At 47.6% G+C, this 19,589-nt stretch overlaps 1 protein-coding gene across 4 annotated transcripts in view; it reads right to left on the bottom strand.

Annotated features, from left to right (window-relative positions):
• Positions 1-19,382, bottom strand: part of PHF10 (PHD finger protein 10) — a 368,645-nt gene extending 349,263 nt beyond the window's left edge. For 2 of the 4 annotated variants that reach the window (XM_063917747.1, XM_063917748.1), the window contains exon 1: positions 19,188-19,382. In XM_063917747.1, the coding sequence (XP_063773817.1) occupies positions 19,188-19,364 (177 nt within the window). In that variant the 5' untranslated portion in view covers positions 19,365-19,382. The remainder of the gene's footprint in view (positions 1-19,187) is intronic. The other 2 variants (XM_063917745.1, XM_063917746.1) reach the window with 1 other exon arrangement.
• Between the last annotated feature and the right edge of the window lie 207 nt (positions 19,383-19,589).

Here is a 19,589-nt window from a genome sequence, read left to right as displayed (position 1 = left end):
TCTTGAATTTCCGGGTACCAAGTCCTTCTTGGCCAATCCGGAGCCACGAGTATAGTCTTTACTCCTCTCCTTCTTCTGATTCTCAGTAATTTTGGTATGAGAGGAAGAGGAGGGAACACATACACTGACTGGTACACCCACGGTGTTACCAGAGCGTCCACAGCTATTGCCTGAGGGTCCCTTGACCTGGCGCAATATCTGTCCAGTTTTTTTGTTGAGGCGGGACGCCATCATGTCCACCTTTGGTTTTTCCCAACGGTTCACAATCATGTGGAAGACTTCTGGGTGAAGTCCCCACTCCCCCGGGTGAAGATCGTGTCTGCTGAGGAAGTCTGCTTCCCAGTTGTCCACTCCCGGAATGAACACTGCTGACAGTGCTATCACATGATTCTCCGCCCAGCGAAGAATCCTTGCCACTTCCATCATTGCCCTCCTGCTTCTTGTGCCGCCCTGTCTGTTTACGTGGGCGACTGCCGTGATGTTGTCCGACTGGATCAACACCGGCTGACCCTGAAGCAGAGGTCTTGCCTGACTTAGGGCATTGTAAATGGCCCTTAGTTCCAGGATATTTATGTGAAGTGACGTTTCCATGCTTGACCACAAGCCCTGGAAATTTCTTCCCTGTGTGACTGCTCCCCAGCCTCTCAGGCTGGCATCCGTGGTCACCAGGACCCAATCCTGAAAGCCGAATCTGCGGCCCTCTAGGAGATGAGCACTCTGTAACCACCACAGGAGAGACACCCTTGTCCTTGGAGACAGGGTTATCCGCTGATGCATTTGAAGATGCGATCCGGACCATTTGTCCAGCAGATCCCACTGAAAAGTTCTTGCGTGGAATCTGCCGAATGGAATCGCTTCGTAAGAAGCCACCATCTTTCCCAGGACCCTTGTGCATTGATGTACTGACACTTGGCCTGGTCTTAGGAGGTTCCTGACTAGGTCGGATAACTCCTTGGCCTTCTCCTCCGGGAGAAACACCTTTTTCTGTACCGTGTCCAGAATCATCCCTAGGAACAGCAGACGTGTCGTCGGAATCAGCTGCGATTTTGGAATATTTAGAATCCATCCGTGCTGTCGTAGTACTACTTGAGATAGTGCTACTCCGACCTCTAACTGTTCTCTGGACCTTGCCCTTATCAGGAGATCGTCCAAGTAAGGGATAATTAAGACGCCTTTTCTTCGAAGAAGAATCATCATTTCGGCCATTACCTTGGTAAAGACCCGGGGTGCCGTGGACAATCCAAACTGCAACGTCTGAAACTGATAGTGACAGTTCTGTACCACAAACCTGAGGTACCCTTGGTGAGAAGGGCAAATTGGGACATGGAGGTAAGCATCCTTGATGTCCAGAGACACCATATAGTCCCCTTCTTCCAGGTTCGCTATCACTGCTCTGAGTGACTCCATTTTGAACTTGAACCTTTTTATGTAAGTGTTCAAGGATTTCAGATTTAAAATGGGTCTCACCGAGCCGTCCGGCTTCGGTACCACAAACAGCGTGGAATAATACCCCTTTCCCTGTTGTAGGAGGGGTACCTTGATTATCACCTGCTGGGAATACAGCTTGTGAATGGCTTCCAATACCGCCTCCCTGTCGGGGGGAGACGTTGGTAAAAGCAGACTTCAGGAACCGGCAAGGGGGAGACGTCTCGAATTCCAATTTGTACCCCTGAGATACTACCTGCAGGATCCAGGGGTCCACTTGCGAGTGAGCCCACTGCGCGCTGAAATTCTTGAGACGGGCCCCCACCGTGCCTGAGTCCGCTTGTAAGGCCCCAGCGTCATGCTGAGGACTTGGCAGAAGCGGGGGAGGGCTTCTGTTCGTGGGAAGAGGCTGTCTGCTGCAGTCTTTTTTCCCCTTCCTCTGCCCCGGGGCAGATATGAGTGGCCTTTTGCCCGCTTGCCCTTATGGGGACGAAAGGACTGAGCCTGAAAAGACGGTATCTTTTTCTGCTGCGAGGTGACTTGGGGTAAAAAGGTGGATTTTCCAGCCGTTGCCGTGGCCACCAGGTCCGATAGACCGACCCCAAATAACTCCTCCCCTTTATACGGCAATACTTCCATATGCCGTTTGGAATCCGCATCCCCTGACCACTGTCGCGTCCATAATCCTCTTCTGGCAGAAATGGACATCGCACTTACTCTTGATGCCAGAGTGCAAATATCCCTCTGTGCATCTCGCATATATAGAAATGCATCCTTTAAATGCTCTATAGTCAATAATATATTGTCCCTGTCCAGGGTATCAATATTTTCAGTCAGGGAATCCGACCAAGCCACCCCAGCACTGCACATCCAGGCTGAGGCGATTGCTGGTCGCAGTATAATACCAGTATGTGTGTATATACTTTTAAGGATATTTTCCAGCTTTCCATCAGCTGGTTCCTTGAGGGCGGCCGTATCAGGGGACGGTAACGCCACTTGTTTTGATAAGCGTGTGAGCGCCTTATCTACGCTAGGGGGTGTTTCCCAACGCGCCCTAACCTCTGGCGGGAAAGGGTATAATGCCAATAACTTTTTAGAAATTAGCAGTTTTTTATCGGGGGAAACCCACGCTTCATCACACACCTCATTTAATTCATCTGATTCGGGAAAAACTACGGGTAGTTTTTTCACACCCCACATAATACCCTTTTTTGTGGTACTTGTAGTATCAGAAATGTTCAAAACCTCCTTCATTGCCGTGATCATGTAACGTGTGGCCCTACTGGAAAATACGTTTGTTTCCTCACCGCCGACACTGGAGTCAGTGTCTGTGTCTGTATCGACCTGAGGTAACGGGCGCTTTAGAGCCCCTGACGGTGTTTGAGACGCCTGTACAGGTATTAACTGATTTGCCGGCTGTCTCATGTCGTCAACAGTCTTTTGTAAAGTGCTGACACTATCACGTAATTCTTTCCATAAGACCATCCAGTCAGGTGTCGACTCCCTAGGGGGTGACATCACTAACACAGGCAATTGCTCCGCCTCCACACCATTTTCCTCCTCATACATGTCGACACAACGTACCGACACACAGCACACACACAGGGAATGCTCTGATAGAGGACAGGACCCCACTAGCCCTTTGGGGAGACAGAGGGAGAGTTTGCCAGCACACACCAGAGCGCTATAATATATATATATATATATATATATATATTACACACACAGGGATAACCTTATATAAGTGTTTTTCCCTAATATAGCTGCTGTATATATTTATATGCCAATTTAGTGCCCCCCCCCCTCTCTTGTTTTACCCTGTTTCTGTAGTGCAGGACTGCAGGGGAGAGTCAGGGAGCCTTCCTCCAACGGAGCTGTGAGGAAAAAATGGCGCCAGTGTGCTGAGGAGATAGGCCGCCGAAAAAGGGGCGGAGCCTTTCTCCCGCTTTTTTATGTAAAAATAGGCAGGGGTTAAATACATCCATATAGCCCAGGAGCTATATGTGATGTATTTTTTTTGCCAAAAAGGTGTTTTTATTGCGTCTCAGGGCGCCCCCCCCCCAGCGCCCTGCACCCTCAGTGACCGGAGTGTGAAGTGTGCTGAGAGCAATGGCGCACAGCTGCGGTGCTGTGCGCTACCTTAGTGAAGACAGGACGTCTTCTGCCGCCGATTTTCCGGACCTCTTCAGTCTTCTGGCTCTGTAAGGGGGACGGCGGCGCGGCTCCGGGACCCATCCATGGCTGGGCCTGTGATCGTCCCTCTGGAGCTAATGTCCAGTAGCCTAAGAAGCCCAATCCACTCTGCACGCAGGTGAGTTCGCTTCTTCTCCCCTTAGTCCCTCGATGCAGTGAGCCTGTTGCCAGCAGGTCTCACTGAAAATAAAAAAAACCTATTTAAACTTTTACTCTAAGCAGCTCAGGAGAGCCACCTAGATTGCACCCTTCTCGTTCGGGCACAAAATCTTAACTGAGGCTTGGAGGAGGGTCATAGGGGGAGGAGCCAGTGCTTTAGGTAGTCCTAAAGCTTTTTACTTTTGTGCCCAGTCTCCTGCGGAGCCGCTATTCCCCATGGTCCTTTCGGAGTCCCCAGCATCCACTAGGACGTTAGAGAAAGGAGGCAACTCTTTAAAATGATTCAGCATGTTCCCATTATCTCCACGCGTTTGGTGTGGGATGCCGGCAACCGGGATCCCATTTGTTAGTATACAGACACTGGGATCCCAGCCGCAAGAATGCCGGCAGGGGGGTGAGTGCAACAAAGCCCCTTGCGGACTCGCTGCGCTCGCCACAGGTTCTATTCCCACTCTATGGGTTTTGTGGACACCCTCTAGTGGTAATATCCCCCGTTAGCCATGATTCTAGCTGGCAGCATTGTCAGTGGTCGGGATTCCGGTGTCGGTATCCTGACAACCGTGATCCTGACTGCCGGCAATGTAACTACATCCCATCTCCACATATACAAAAATATATTGCACAAATGTGGCTAGTGGTGACACAAGTAACTGGGGTGCTCAATTACGCATATCGCCCACAAAACTGCAGTCACGAACCACTGACAGATGTGTACACATACACTACTCAGAAACTTAAGATTTGACAGCAGAAAACTAGTCTGCCCATGTATATACAGTTACACACACTTAGACACTAGGGTTCATTTTTGTTAGCCAGTTAACCTACCAGTATATTTTTGTATTGTGGGATGAAAACCAACACAGGCACAGGGAGAATATAAACTCCACACAGTTAGGGCAATGGTGGGAATCGAACCCCTGACATCAGTGCTGTGAGGCAATAATGATAACAATTACACCATCCGTACTACCCTCAAATAGCCCCCTTTGGCACACCATGGCTTTTTTTTTTTTATTTCCTCTCTCTCTTACGTCCTAGAGGATGCTGGGGACTCCGTAAGGACCATGGGGTTATAGATGGGCTCCACAGGAGACATGGGCACTATAAAGAATTTAGATGGACGTGCACTGGCTCCTCCCTCTATGCCCCTCCTCCAGACCTCAGTTAGATCCTGTGCCCAGAGGAGATAGGGTGCATTACAAGGGAGCTCTCCTGAGTTTCTCTGAAAAAGAATTTTGTTAGGTTTTTTATTTTCAGGGAACACTGCTGGCAACAAGCTCCCTGCATCGTGGGACTGAGGAGAGAGAAGCAGACCTACTTAAATGATAGGCTCTGCTTGCTACTGGACACCATTAGCTCCAGAGAGTCAGAACGCAGGTCTCACCCTCGCCGTTCGTCCCGAAGCCGCGCCGCCTTCCTCCTCACAGAGCCGGAAGATAGAAGCCGGGTGAGTATTAGAAGAAAGAAGACTTCAAAGGCGGCAGAAGACTACAGATCTTCTCTGAGGTAACGCTGCACGCCATTGCTCCCACACACACACACTGCAGGCACGGATGGGTGCAGGGCGCAGGGGGGGCGCCCTGGGCAGCAATTATAAACCTCTAGGACTGGCCATTAAGTTATATAGGCTGCGGAGGCAGTAAATTATACAATCCCCCGCCAGTATTGATCATTTGAGCGGGACCGAAGCCCGCCGCTGAGGGGGCGGAGCTTGATCCCACAGCACTAACCAGCGCTATTTTCTCCACAGCACACTGCAGAGAAGCTGGCTCCCCGGACTCTCCCCTGCTGAACACGGTGACAGAGGGCAAAAAGATGGGGGGGGGGGGGGGGCACTTATAATTGGCGCAGTGAGTGTATATTGAATATATATATATATATTTTTTTTTTATATTATATTATAATATATATATATATATATATATATATATATTATATATTATATATATATATATATATATATATATATACATACATACATACACACACACACACACACACACACACACACACACACAGTCCAAAAACACGGCACTCTGCGGACTTGATCAACAGAATCAGTAATTCCAACAGCCTTGCTTAGCTCAGCAACGTTTCAGCTTCTTATTAGCCTTTTTCAAGCAGTATCTGGGAAAGCGCTGTTTATCTGGGAATTGTTTTCCAGTGTCAGTTGGCGCTGGGTGTGTGCTGGCATACTCTCTCTCTGTCTCTCCAAAGGGCCTTATTGGGGAACGGTGTGTGTGTGTGTGTGTGTGTGTGTGTGTGTGTGTGTGTGTGTGTGTGTGTGTGTGTGTGTGTGTGTGTGTGTGTGTGTGTACGCGTGTGTCGACATGCCTGAAGCGGAAGGCTCATCTAAGGAAGAGGTGATTGTGGGGTCTCCGTCGGCAACGCCGACACCCGATTGGTTGGACATGTGGAATGTTTTAAATGCAAATGTGACCTTGTTACATAAGAGATTAGACAAGGCAGAGTCCAGGTATAATACAGGGAGTCAATCAATGGCTTTGACGGTGTCACAGGGCCCTTCAGGGTCTCAAAAACGTCCCCTATCCCAAATAGCAGACACTGATACAGACACGGATTCTGACTCCAGTGTCGACTACAATGATACGAGGTTACACCCAAGGGTGGCCAAAAGTATTCATTATATGATTATTGCAATAAAAGATGTTTTGCATATCACAGATGACCCCTCTGTCCCTGACACAAGGTTACACATGTTTAAGGAAAAGAAACCTGAGGTAACCTTTCCCCCTTCTCATGAGCTAAATGCGTTATTTGAAAAGGCTTGGGAATCTCCAGACAAGAAACTGCAGATTCCCAAAAGAATTCTTATGGCGTATCCTTTCCCTGCACAGGACAGGGTACGGTGGGAATCCTCCCCCAGGGTGGACAAGGCTTTAACGCGCTTATCCAAGAAGGTGGCGCTACCGTCTCCAGACACTGCAGCCCTCAAGGATCCTGCTGATCGCAGACAGGAAACATTGAAATCAATATATACACATACGGGTGCTTTACTCAGACCGGCAATAGCATCGGCTTGGGTTTGTAGCGCTGTAGCATCTTGGACAGATACCTTGTCAGCTGATATTGATACCCTAGATAGGGATACCATTTTATTGACCTTAGGTCACATTAAAGACGCAGTCTTATATATGAGAGATGCTCAGAGAGACGTTGGGCTGCTAGGTTCGAGAGCCAACGCCATGGCAATTTCGGCTAGGCGAGCACTGTGGACCCGCCAATGGACGGGTGATGCCGACTCAAAAAGGCATATGGAAGTTTTGCCCTACAAGGGTGAGGTTTTATTTGGGGGAAGGTCTCACGGACCTGGTTTCCACAGCTACCGCGGGTAAATCTACCTTTTTGCCTTATGTTCCCCCGCAGCAAAAGAAAACACCACAGTATCAAATGCAGTCCTTTCAGTCGCATAAGTCCAGAAGAGGTCGGGGATCTTCCTTCCTCGCCAGAGGTAAGGGTAGAGGGAAAAGAATGCCGGCTACTGCTAGTTTCCAGGAACAGAAGTCCTCCCCGGCTTCTACTAAATCCGCCGCATGATGCTGGGACTCCACTGAGGGAGTTTACGCCGGTGGGGGCACGTCTTCGACTTTTCAGCCACGTCTGGGTTCAGTCGGACGTGGATCCTTGGGCGATGGAAATTGTATCTCAAGGCTACAAGCTGGAATTCGAAGACGTGCCTCCTCGCAGATTCTTCAAATCGGCTTTACCAGCTTCTACCCCAGAGAGGGAGATAGTTTTAGCGGCAATTAAAAAGCTGTGTCAACAGCAAGTGATTATCAAGGTTCCCCTAATTCAACAGGGAAAGGGGTACTATTCAACCCTGTTTGTGGTCCCGAAACCGGATAGTTCGGTCAGACCCATTCTAAATTTAAAATCCCTCAACCTGTACTTAAAAAGCTTCAAGTTCAAGATCGAATCGCTCAGGGCGGTTATCTCCAGCCTGGAAGGGGGGGATTTTATGGTGTCACTGGACATAAAGGATGCATACCTTCACGTCCCCGTATATCCTCCTCATCAGGCATACCTGAGATTCGCTGTACAGGACTGTCATTACCAGTTTCAGACGTTGCCGTTTGGGCTTTCCATGGCCCCAAGGGTTTTCACCAAGGTAATGGCGGAAATGATGGTGCTCCTGCGCAGGCAAAGAGTCACAATTATCCCGTACTTGGACGATCTCCTGATAAAAGCGAGATCAAAGGAACAGTTGCAGAAAAGCGTGTCGCTCTCCCTGAGAGTACTGCAACAGCATGGCTGGATTCTAAATCTACCGAAGTCACAGTTGGTTCCTACGTCTCGGCTGTCGTTCTTAGGCATGATTCTGGACACAGAACAAAAGAGGGTTTTTCTCCCGATGGAAAAAGCCCAGGAACTCCAGAACATGGTCAGAGACCTGTTACAACCGAATAGAGTGTCAGTACATCAATGCACCCGAGTACTGGGGAAAATGGTGGCGACCTACGAGGCCATCCCCTTCGGCAGGTTTCATGCGAGGACTTTTCAGTGGAACCTTCTGGACAAGTGGTCCGGGTCCCATCTTCAAATACATCAGAAAATAACCCTGTCCACCAGGGCCAGGCTGTCTCTCCTGTGGTGGCTGCAGAGTTCTCACCTTCTAGAGGGTCGCAGGTTCGGCATTCAAGACTGGGTTCTGGTGACCACGGACGCGAGCCTCCGAGGATGAGGAGCAGTCACACAGGGAAGGAATTTTCAGGGACTATGGTCAAGCCAAGAGTCTTGTCTACACATCAACATACTGGAATTAAGGGCCATATACAACAGCCTTCGACAAGCGGAGAATCTTCTTCGCGACCTACCGGTTCTGATTCAATCAGACAACGTCACAGCCGTGGCTCATGTAAACCGCCAAGGCGGGACAAGGAGCAGAGTGGCAATGGCGGAAGCCACCAGGATTCTGCGCTGGGCAGAAAATCACGTAAGCGCTCTGTCAGCAGTATTCATTCCGGGAGTGGACAACTGGGAAGCAGACTTCCTCAGCAGACACGATCTCCATCCAGGAGAGTGGGGACTTCATCAAGAAGTTTTTGCAGAGATAACAAGTCTTTGGGGACTTCCTTAAATAGACATGATGGCGTCACGCCTCAACAAAAAGCTTCGGAGGTATTGTGCCAGGTCAAGGGACCCTCAGGCAGTAGCGGTGGACGCCCTGGTGACACCATGGGTGTTTGTCGGTCTATGTGTTCCCTCCTCTTCCTCTCATCTCAAAAATATTGAGAATCATAAGACAAAAAAGAGTGCAGACAATACTCATTGCTCCAGATTGGCCTCGAAGGGCCTGGTATTCAGATCTTCAGGAGATGCTCACAGAAGATCCATGGCCTCTTCCTCTCAGGGAGGACCTGTTGCAGCAGGGGCCCTGCGTGTTCCAAGACTTACCGCGGTTACGTTTGACGGCATGGCGGTTGAACACCGAATCCTAGCTGAGAAAGGTATTCCGGAGGAAGTCATCCCTACTCTGATAAAGGCTAGGAAGGAGGTGACGGCGAAACATTATCACCGTATTTGGAGGAAATATGTATCTTGGTGTGAAGCCAAGAATGCTCCTACGGAAGATTTCCACTTGGGCCGTTTTCTCTACTTTCTACAGACAGGAGTGGATATGGGCCTAAAGTTAGGCTCCATTAAGATACAAATTTCGGCCCTATCTATATTCTTCCAGAAGGAATTGGCTTCTCTCCCAGAAGTCCAGACTTTTGTAAAGGGAGTGCTACACATCCAGCCTCCTTTTGTGCCCCCAGTGGCACCATGGGACCTTAACGTGGTGTTACAGTTCCTGAAATCTCACTGGTTTGAGCCTCTTCAGTTGAATTAAAATTTCTCACTTGGAAGGTGGTCATGTTGTTGGCCTTGGCATCTGCAAGGCGGGTGTCCGAATTGGCGGCCTTGTCTCATAAGAGCCCCTATCTCATTTTCCATGTGGATAGAGCTGAGTTGAGGACTCGTCCTCAATTTTTGCCTAAGGTGCCTGTGGCTACGGGAGACTTGGAGGATTCCAAGTCCCTTGATGTAGTCAGGGCCTTAAAAATTTACGTAGCCAGGACGGCTCGGATTAGGAAAACAGAGGCACTGTTTGCCCTGTATGCAGCCAACAAGGTTGCTTCTAAGCAGACTATTGCTCGCTGGATCTGTAACACGATTCAGCAGGCTCATTCTACGGCTAGATTGCCGTTACCAAATTCGGTAAAGGCCCATTCCACTAGGAAGGTGGGCTCTTCTTGGGCGGCTGCCCGAGGCGTCTCGGCTTTACAGCTTTGCCGAGCGGCTACTTGGTCGGGTTCAAACACTTTTGCAAAATTCTACAAGTTTGATACCCTGGCTGATGAGGACCTCATGTTTGCTCAATTGGTGCTGCAGAGTCATCTGCACTCTCCTGCCCGTTTTGGAGCTTTGGTATAATCCCCATGGTCCTTACGGAGTCCCCAGCATCCTCTAGGACGTAAAAGAAAATAAGATTTTAAACCTACCGGTAAATCTTTTTCTCCTAGTCCATAGAGGATGCTGGGTGCCCGTCCCAGTGCGGACATATTCTGCATGACTTGTATATAGTTGTTGCTTACATAAGGGTTATGTTACAGTTAAGATCAGTCATTGGCTGATACTGCTTTGTTCATACTGTTAACTGGTTGCGTATATTCCAGGTTATATGGTGTGGGCTGGTATGAATCTTGCCCTTAGATTAACAAAAATCCTTTCCTCGTACTGTCCGTCTCCTATGGGCACAGTTTCTCTAACTGAGGTCTGGAGGATGGGCATAGAGGGAGGAATCAGTGCACACCCATTCTAAAGTTCTTTATAGTGCCCATGTCTCCTGCGGAGCCCGTCTATACCCCCATGGTCCTTACGGAGTCCCCAGCATCCTCTACGGACTAAGAGAAAAAGATTTACTGGTAGGTTTAAAATGAACGTTATGGTAAGAACTTACCGTTGATAACGTGATTTCTCTTATGTCCACAGGTATCCACAGGATAACATTGGGATATTGTCGAGCGACAGCGAAAATGGCACCAACACGGTCACGAGCTTTCTGGCCTCCCAGGATGCATTGGGGCCTCCACTATATAGTCCCGCCCACTGATTCAGTCAGATCAGTTCTTTCCACAGCGATTATAGGCAGGAACATTAGGTAGAGACCTGTACAGGCGATAAGAACACACATGCACACCCTTCCATACAAGAAGGAAGAGGTTTTTAGTGTTTGTCTAGATCCTCAAATCAGATGCGTCCGGGTGGGATCCCTGTGGATACCTGTGGACATAAGAAAAATCACGTTATCAACGGTAAGTTCTTACCATAACGTTCATTTCTCTGGCTGGGTCCACAGGATTATCCACAGGTTAACATTGGGATTCCCAAAGCCATTTTAGTGGTGGGGACGCTCCTGATTGCACAGGAGGACCTTTCGCCCGAAGTCTGCGTCATGAGAGGCAAAAGTATCCAAGGCATAATGTCTGATGAATGTGTTTATGGAAGACCATGTGGCTGCCTTACATATCTGTTCTGCTGATGCACCCTGTTGTGTTGCCCAAGAAGGACCTACCTTACGTGTAGAGTGTGCAGAGACATTAGCCGGAATAGGGAGATCTGCATGAGAATAAGCTTCAGATATTACCATTCGGAGCCATCTCGCCAGCGTCTGTTTACTAGCAGGCCAACCTCTCCTATGGAATCCGTAGAGGATGAAGAGGGAATCTGTTTTCCTGATGGCACTAGTACGATCTATGTAGATTTTTAAAGACCGGACCACGTCCAGTGACGCTTCTCCCGCAGATAGTCCCGATACCTGAAAAGCTGGGACTACAATCTCTTCATTCAGGTTAAACTTTGACACCACCTTTGGAAGATAACTAGATCTCGTTCTGAGAACTGCTCTGTCTGGAAAAAAACTTAGGAAAGGAGACTTACATGATAATGCTCCTAAATCTGACATCTGACACTCTTCTGGCTGACGCCATTGCCAGTAAAAAAAGAACTTTAACCGTTAACCACTTAAGATCTGCTCTCTCAAGTGGTTCAAACAAAGGACCCTGGAGAAATTTAAGAACTAAATTCAAATCCCAGGGAGCTGCAGGAGGAACAAATGGAGGTTGAATATGCACTACTCCTTGGAAAAAAGTACGTACATCCTGTAGGTCAGCAATCTTCTGCTGAAACCATACAGTCAACGCTGAGACTTGCACCCTCAAGGAAGCAACCTTCAACCCCTTATCCAATCCTGCCTGCAGAAAATCCAAAATTCTAGCTACTTTAAAGGCTCTTGGATTGTAATTTTTTCCAGAACACCAATGAATATAGGCTTGCCATATTCTATGATATACACGGGCCGAAGAAGGCTTTCTTGCTCTAAGCATGGTTTGGATTACTTGCTTTGAAAATCCTTTAGCCTCTAAGATAGAGGTTTCAACAGCCACGCCGTCAAAGACAGGCGATCCAGATGACTGTGACAACAAGGACCCTGCATTAACAGATCTGAACGTTGAGGGAGCAGTATCGGTGCTTCCACGGACATTCTCCACAGATCTGTGTACCAATGCCTTCTTGGCCAAGCTGGAGCTATTAGAATGATTGCTCCTTTTGCCTGTTTTATCTTTCTCACTACTCTGGGTAACAGAGATATTGGAGGGAACAGATATGCCAGCTGAAACCTCCATTCTACTGACAGTGCGTCTACCAGGACTGCTCCTGGGTCCCTTGTTCTTGATCCGTACCTCGGAACTTTGTTGTTTAGACGAGACGCCATAAGGTCTATCTCCGGTAGACCCCATCTGTTCACCAGTGTCTGAAACACTTCTGGGTGTAGTGCCCATTCGGTTTCCTGAATGGTGTGCCGACTGAGAAAATCCGCTTCCCAATTTAGTACACCCGGGACAAATACTGCTGACAATGCTGGGAGATGGAGTTCTGCCCACTTTAGAATGGGAGTTACTTCCTCCATCAGACTCTTGCTGTGAGTCCCTCCTTGATGATTTAGGTATGCTACTGCCGTCGCATTGTCTGAGCGGATCTGGACTGGTCTTCCTTGTAGATTGTCCTTTGCCTGAACTAGGGCCAAGTAAATGGCTCTTATTTCTAACAGATTTATCGGCAGGCGACTTTCCCTTGCGGTCCATTTTCCCTGGAACCATAGGCTTCAGAGTACCGCCCCCCAACCTTGCAGGCTGGCATCTGTCGTCAGGACTTGCCACTCTTTTATCCAAAAGGGTCTCCCCTTGTTTAAATGGTCTGTCTGTAGCCACCATGCTAGAGACCTTTTTACATTTACTGGAATCTTTATCATCTTTATTGTTTGATGATTTCCGTTCCATTTTGTCAAAATGAGATGCTGCAATGGTCTGGAGTGGAATTGCGCATATTCCACCATGTCGAACGTTGATACCATCAGACCCAACAGCCGCATTGCTGCATGGACTGACATTGTCTGGGCTTGCAACGCTTCCTGAGCCATGACCTGCACCTTGACTATTTTCTTCTCTGGTAAGAGAACTCTCTGTAGGTCTGAATCCAATATGGCTCCCAAATGAACCATCCGCTGTGATGAATTCAGGGACGACTTCTCCCAATTTATGAGCCACCCGTGTCTCTGTAAACAAACTATCGTCTGTTGGAGATGGCTCAACAGTAAATCTTGCGACTGTGCTAAGATTAATAGGTCGTCTAGGTATGGGAATATCCTTATCCCTTGTTTGCGCAGACAAGCTGCCATAACCACCATGATCTTGGTAAACACTCTGGGTGCTGTAGCTAGCCCGAAGGGCAGAGCTTGGAACTGGAAGTGTTCCTTGAGGATGGCAAACCTGAGGTAACACTGATGTGATAGTGCTATAGGCACATGTAGGTAAGCATCCTGCACATCCAGAGATACTATATAGTCTCCCGGTTCCATAGCCAACATTATGGAGCGTAACGTCTCCATGTGGAACTTCGGGATCCATATGTAATTGTTCAACATCTTCAGATTTAGAATTGGTCGATATGACCCATTTGGTTTCTGGATTAGAAACAGATTGGAGTAATACCCCTGTCCCTTTTGTGATGGAGGTACTGGGACAATCACACCTGACTGCAGTAATTTTTGGACTGCTTCTTGCAGGGCATTGGCCTTCGACTCTATACGAGACAGGCTGGTGAAAAAAAATCTTTGAGGAGGCTGCCTCCTGAATGGGAACCCATACCCCTGAGATACTACCTTCTGCACCCAGGCATCTGTTGTTGACTGTTGCCATGTGTGTGCAAATTGCAGGAGTCGGCCCCCAACCCTGGAATCCTCCAGGCGGAGGCCCGTCTCTTCAGGCTGAGGGCTTTTGTTCAGGTTTGGAAGCTGGCTTTTTGCTAGCCCACTGCTTCTTACCCCTGGATTTAAACTGGGGTTGTTTAGGCTCCTCTTTATCTTTCGCTTTGCTTTGCCAGCGAAATGAGCGAAATTTTAAACCCTTGGACTTAGGGTTGTAGGTAGCCGGAAATCTGACCTTCTTCGATTCAGCCTCTGACTCTAGGATATCCGATAAAGGTTTTCCAAATAATATATTACCCATGAAAGGCAATGCTTCCAATTCCTTCTTGGACTCCACATCTGCCTTCCAGGTCCGTAGCCAGACTGCTCTGCGAGCGACTACTGCCAGGGCTGAAGCTTTAGAAGCAACAGTGCCTACATCAATGGCTGCTTCTTCTAAATACTGGGCAGATTGTCTTAAACGGCAAAGACGATCCTCTTGCTCCCTAGTAGGAGAGGGGATGTCATTCTCTAGTTCCTCTATTCATTCGCCCATTGCCTTTGCTACCCAGGCCGAAGCCATAGCAGGTCTTACCACTGCACCCACAAGAGAAAAAATATTTTTCAATAGGCTCTCTACCCTCCTGTCTGTGACATCATTCAAAGAGGTAGATTACAGTGGCAAAGCAGATTTGTGCACGAGTCGCAGAACATGTGCATCTACTTTTGGAGGAACTTCTCTCTTCGAACAATCTCCAGCAGGAAATGGCTAATAAGAATCCCATCTCCTAGGAATCTTATACTTTTTACCGGGCGCTGCCCAAGACTCATCCATCATTTCCGTCAACTCCTCTGACGCTGGAAATTCAGCTTTCACTGACTTTGTTCGTTTGAATACAGGTGCTTTTGCTTTTAACGCTGTCTTGGCTGGTTCTTCCAGAGAAAGCACAGCCTTTACTGCATTAATGAGTTCAGCTACATCATCTGAACTAAAGCTCTGCGACTGATCATCATACGGAGTTGAATCTATTGTTTCCGCATCATCATCCGATGTATCCTCTTGTGTAGTCTGCCATACAGACGTATCTGTCTTAGTCTTACCTACCCCTTGGTTGCTTGTAGAGGCTACTGGAACCAAACCATAGGAAGGGAGCTGAATGTATGGGTTCATAGTTTAACCTAACCCCTGAGGTGGTGCTACTGGAGCTAACCTGTCCGCTATTGAAGACAGAGTCTTTGCGAACATATTCCATGGTGGCTCTACTGGAGGTTGAACTAACTCCTGTTTTTTACTTCGCTGAAAAGCGAAACAGTTTGCACACAAACCCTCATAAGTGACCAATTGAATCATATCAATTACCCCTGACTTACAAGATAAGCATGTTAGGGCTGTAGGAGTGCTTGAGAAATTCTCCTCATCACTTTTGCCGCTCACAGACATTTTTTCTGATATTGACTACACAATTTTGTGACTGAACCACACCCTATAATCAGTATATAGAGGTGAAATCAATCTGACCACAGTGCACCTGATTTGAGGGTCAGAACAGGACTGACATTACACAGAAAAGTCAGCACACATACTAGCAGTCAGTCACATGTTAAAGCATTAGACATTGTCATATGAGAATACAACCTCCATAATAACTTATACATAAGTAGGAAATTTGTACTTCTGTTTAACTGGTTCTTTTTCAACATAACATGCAGAAAACACAGTAATATACAGGTCTCATATGCAATAGGTACTAAAAATTAACAGTGCACACTAAGAAGTAGAAGGAATTTTTAGTACTGTATACCCTGCCTCCAGGGAGCGGGATACAGGGAGACTCACCACACTTCCATATCCAAGCAAAGACGCTCGAAAGACGCTGAGTGGATTCAGACGCTACTGGTGTACACTGCCGCTCTTGGTAACTGATAACGGACACGGACGCTCACCAACGGACACGGACGCTGAGCGACTCCACGTGCATGCAGACACTAAAGGCCTGCGACTCGGTCTGGGCGGGTTTATATCCAGTGTACACAACCGCAGCGTCTAAGCTGCGACCGAGTACCCTCGTGGTAGCGTCTGAGCCGGAAGTGAGGTTATTCAGTTCATGAAACGAGAGACCCGCGGGAACTGGCCATGAACTCGGAGGAGGGACGGCCAGGAGAGCGTCTGAAACCCCCTGTTGACTTAAACTCCCAGGATCGCGGCCTCACCTAGTCCTGGCGCCTATGATCCCCGGAGCGTAGCGCTGTCACACTCGAGATGTTCGGCGCATCAACACGCTGTTTGTAGTCTCCACCAAATCAGCGTAGCTGTGTCCTGACCCCTCTAGTAAGAGGAAGTCCATATACTCACTGTCTCCCCATGCTCCGGCCACAGCCTGGTAACGTCTGCTGGACCTGCTAGAACATCCGACACAGACGCCCGTCGAGACAGCACTGTACCGCGAAGGTAAGCGTTGTTGCGACCCGGTGGGGAGTTGTTGGAGCGACTCTTTCTAATACACGTTTAAGACGCTGTTAAGAGAAGTCGCTCAAACAAAAACAGTAAGTCTATAAAAATAAAGTAATGAAAACTTGAGGCTGCTTTCACAGCAGCCCTGTGACCATGCGGCTTCCTGCCGCACCAAGCAAAAAACTGATCTGACTGATTCAGTGGGCGGGACTATATAGTGGAGGCCCCAATGCATCCTGGGAGGCCAGAAAGCTTGTGACCGTGTTGGTGCCATTTTCGCTGTCGCTCGACAATATCCCAATGTTATCCTGTGGATAATCCTGTGGACCCAGCCAGAGAAATCTTATTTTTTAACTTACCTCAGCAGAGACTTTTTTCTTAATAATATGAATACGATTTACATCATTAAAGCAATCAAAATACAATGCAAAAATACACTGAATATGGACACTGGCATTGGATGTGCTTCTGTGTGAGACTAGGTTATACCACTTTTACAATGAATTTTGCCGGGTCACACCCGAGATTTTGTAGCTGGCTCCAACACAGATGCGACCCTGATCAGATTGGCGCCAGGACGCGGCTTATTGCCGGGTCGGTGATGTCAGCGCACAGGTGTCCAGTGCCGGAACTAGGAGAGGAGATCATCCCTTAGTATCGGCTTTCCTATGCTGTAAATGGGTTACATCGACCCGGCTTACCCGTTTACAGTGCACCGCAACCGGGGCCTTCCCGGAACCAACCCTACAAGCTAGCACTTTAGAATTTGGGACTGATTTTTATTCTAATAATTGTCATTTAAGGACTTACGGGTAGCGCAGCGGAGGGTGGACTCTTGTTTTTGTTCTAAGTGTATCTGTGGAGAAAGAGGGACATCTCCTTGTACACCTTTACTGCTGTTATCTGTGAGCGCAGTGTATACTCTCCTTCTTTTTGTATAGCTAGGTTGGATTCCAGGGTCACTGGACCCAGGTAAACCCTTTTAAACCGAGCCATGACCCCGATTAACCAAGCAAGAACCCGAGTCAAAAGCTTGGTGTAAAAGGGGTATAAGCAATCTACATTAAAAAAATAAAAGGCAAAAAAAGACTGTTTCGATGGGGTGTGGTATAGCTCATTGACAGTTAAAAGATAGACAGTCATTAGTTAGACACTATATGGTCGACAGTCAATAGTCAGACAGGGTCATAGTCAGACAGGGTCATAGTCAGACAGGGTCATAGTCAGACAGGGTCATAGTCAGACAGGGTCAAAAGTCAAACACAAAAAATATTTTTTTTGTGTTTTTAAACATTTTTAACCCAAAATTGGTAAAATTTGTCCGCTCGCCACGCTTCGGACTCGGTGTCTCATTCCGCTTCGCTCACCACAACTTTACTAAAAGGTAATAGTTTGTGTGACATGGATAGTAAATGAGGCAAAAGTTGTAAAAAACAGAAAAAAAAAAAAAAAAATTGTGTGACTTTTGACTGTCGACCATATAGTGTCTAACTAATGACTGTCTATCTTTTAACTATCTGTCTATAGACAGGAACCCGTTTCGATGAGTGACCCTTGACATGTATTGTTATGCTCAATCTGCAACTTTATAACAATTCTTTTGTGACAGGTATGTCCTTTGCCCAAGGTATACTGTGAACAACTATATAAGCAGTTACAATATGAACAAAAATTAATATTTACTGTAGGAAAAAGTATAAATTGCTACCCGTGGGGAACATTTAAGTCACGTAAATGTTATATCTGCCACACCTGGTTTTGTCCAACTGCTAACAAATTTGCTGCTAGGATCAGGTCTGAATTACCCCCAGTGATCACTTTACTGCACAGGGGTGAGTGACAAAACGAGCAATGTTGCAGTTGTGACTTGCTGCCGTTATGAGCGTTCCAGCGCTTTTCATAGGGGACATCGCCGAGAACTGTATTGGTATCATAGTATTTTTTCATATATTGCTCAATTGCACCCTCATGTAAACATCTAAAGTGGTTCCAAACCAAAATGCTATGCCATAGGACATATAGGCACTACACACTGGGCGATATTACTGAAAGATATGAACAATCTCGTTCATTAATGAGCCGGGTGACGCGGGGAGTGAAGAAACTTCACTCCCCCCGCCACCGGGTCGCCCGTCTACCGTATCGGCGGTCGGGCAGCTCAGCAGCTGATCGCTTTGTCTGTAGTGCCCTATAGGTAATGCTAGGCTCAATATTGAAAGAGACACAGAAAGTGAGACAACAATTCTAAAATAAAAACAAAATGTGATAACTGCATTAACTGTAGAGAATCTGATCTATTTGTGAAGCAGTGAAAAGAGTGGAGAAGTGAGCCAGTGGAGAAGTTGCCCAAGGTAACCAAATCAGCTTTTACTTAACATCTGCCAGATGCATTTTATAAAATTATACGTAGCAGCTGATTGGTTGCCATGGGCAACTTCTCCACTCTATTCAATGCTTAATGAATAAACCCCATAGAAGCTCTGTAATAATGGAACAATCGTTACCCACTATAGGTAAGCACTACATTCATACTAACTAAACACACTACACCCACAATAAACATATGGTGATAACCCAGGGGATACTGTGGTACACAGTGAACGATAGCAGAGGCTGGAGGAGAGTGCTCACACATACACACACACAGGCCTATGGAATTACACACACACGTCTTGTATGTACAGTTGAATACAGGTCCAAACGTGTCACCTTTAGGGAGGGCGGTGCAGGGGTGGCTGGATCACTGTCGCATGGAGGCCGCACGGGTGACATGACGGCAGCCATGATCCGACCCGCTGCAATAGGAAGCACAACAACGGGAGCAGAATAAACGGCGAACACCTCCCCCGTGCTTTCCGACCCAACCCAAATCCACCAGCACAGCATCCGATAGGCCCACAGATACCATAACCACGCCTATAGAGCATAGACACGCCTCCTTATCTACCGACAAAGCTCGTGATAGGCACCTCATGATATAACCACGCCTACAAATCATAGACACGCCCCCTAATCTACCGACAGAGCGCGTGATTGGTCCCAAACAATACAACCACGCCTACAGCAGTAAAACAAGCTTCTGATCTACTCATTTAGCATGTGATTGTGATA

The sequence above is a fragment of the Pseudophryne corroboree genome, chromosome 4, assembly GCF_028390025.1.
Source record: "Pseudophryne corroboree isolate aPseCor3 chromosome 4, aPseCor3.hap2, whole genome shotgun sequence".
NCBI lineage: Eukaryota > Metazoa > Chordata > Amphibia > Anura > Myobatrachidae > Pseudophryne > Pseudophryne corroboree.
Note: the sequence above shows the minus strand (reverse complement) of the source record. Positions and strands in the feature narration are given on the sequence as shown.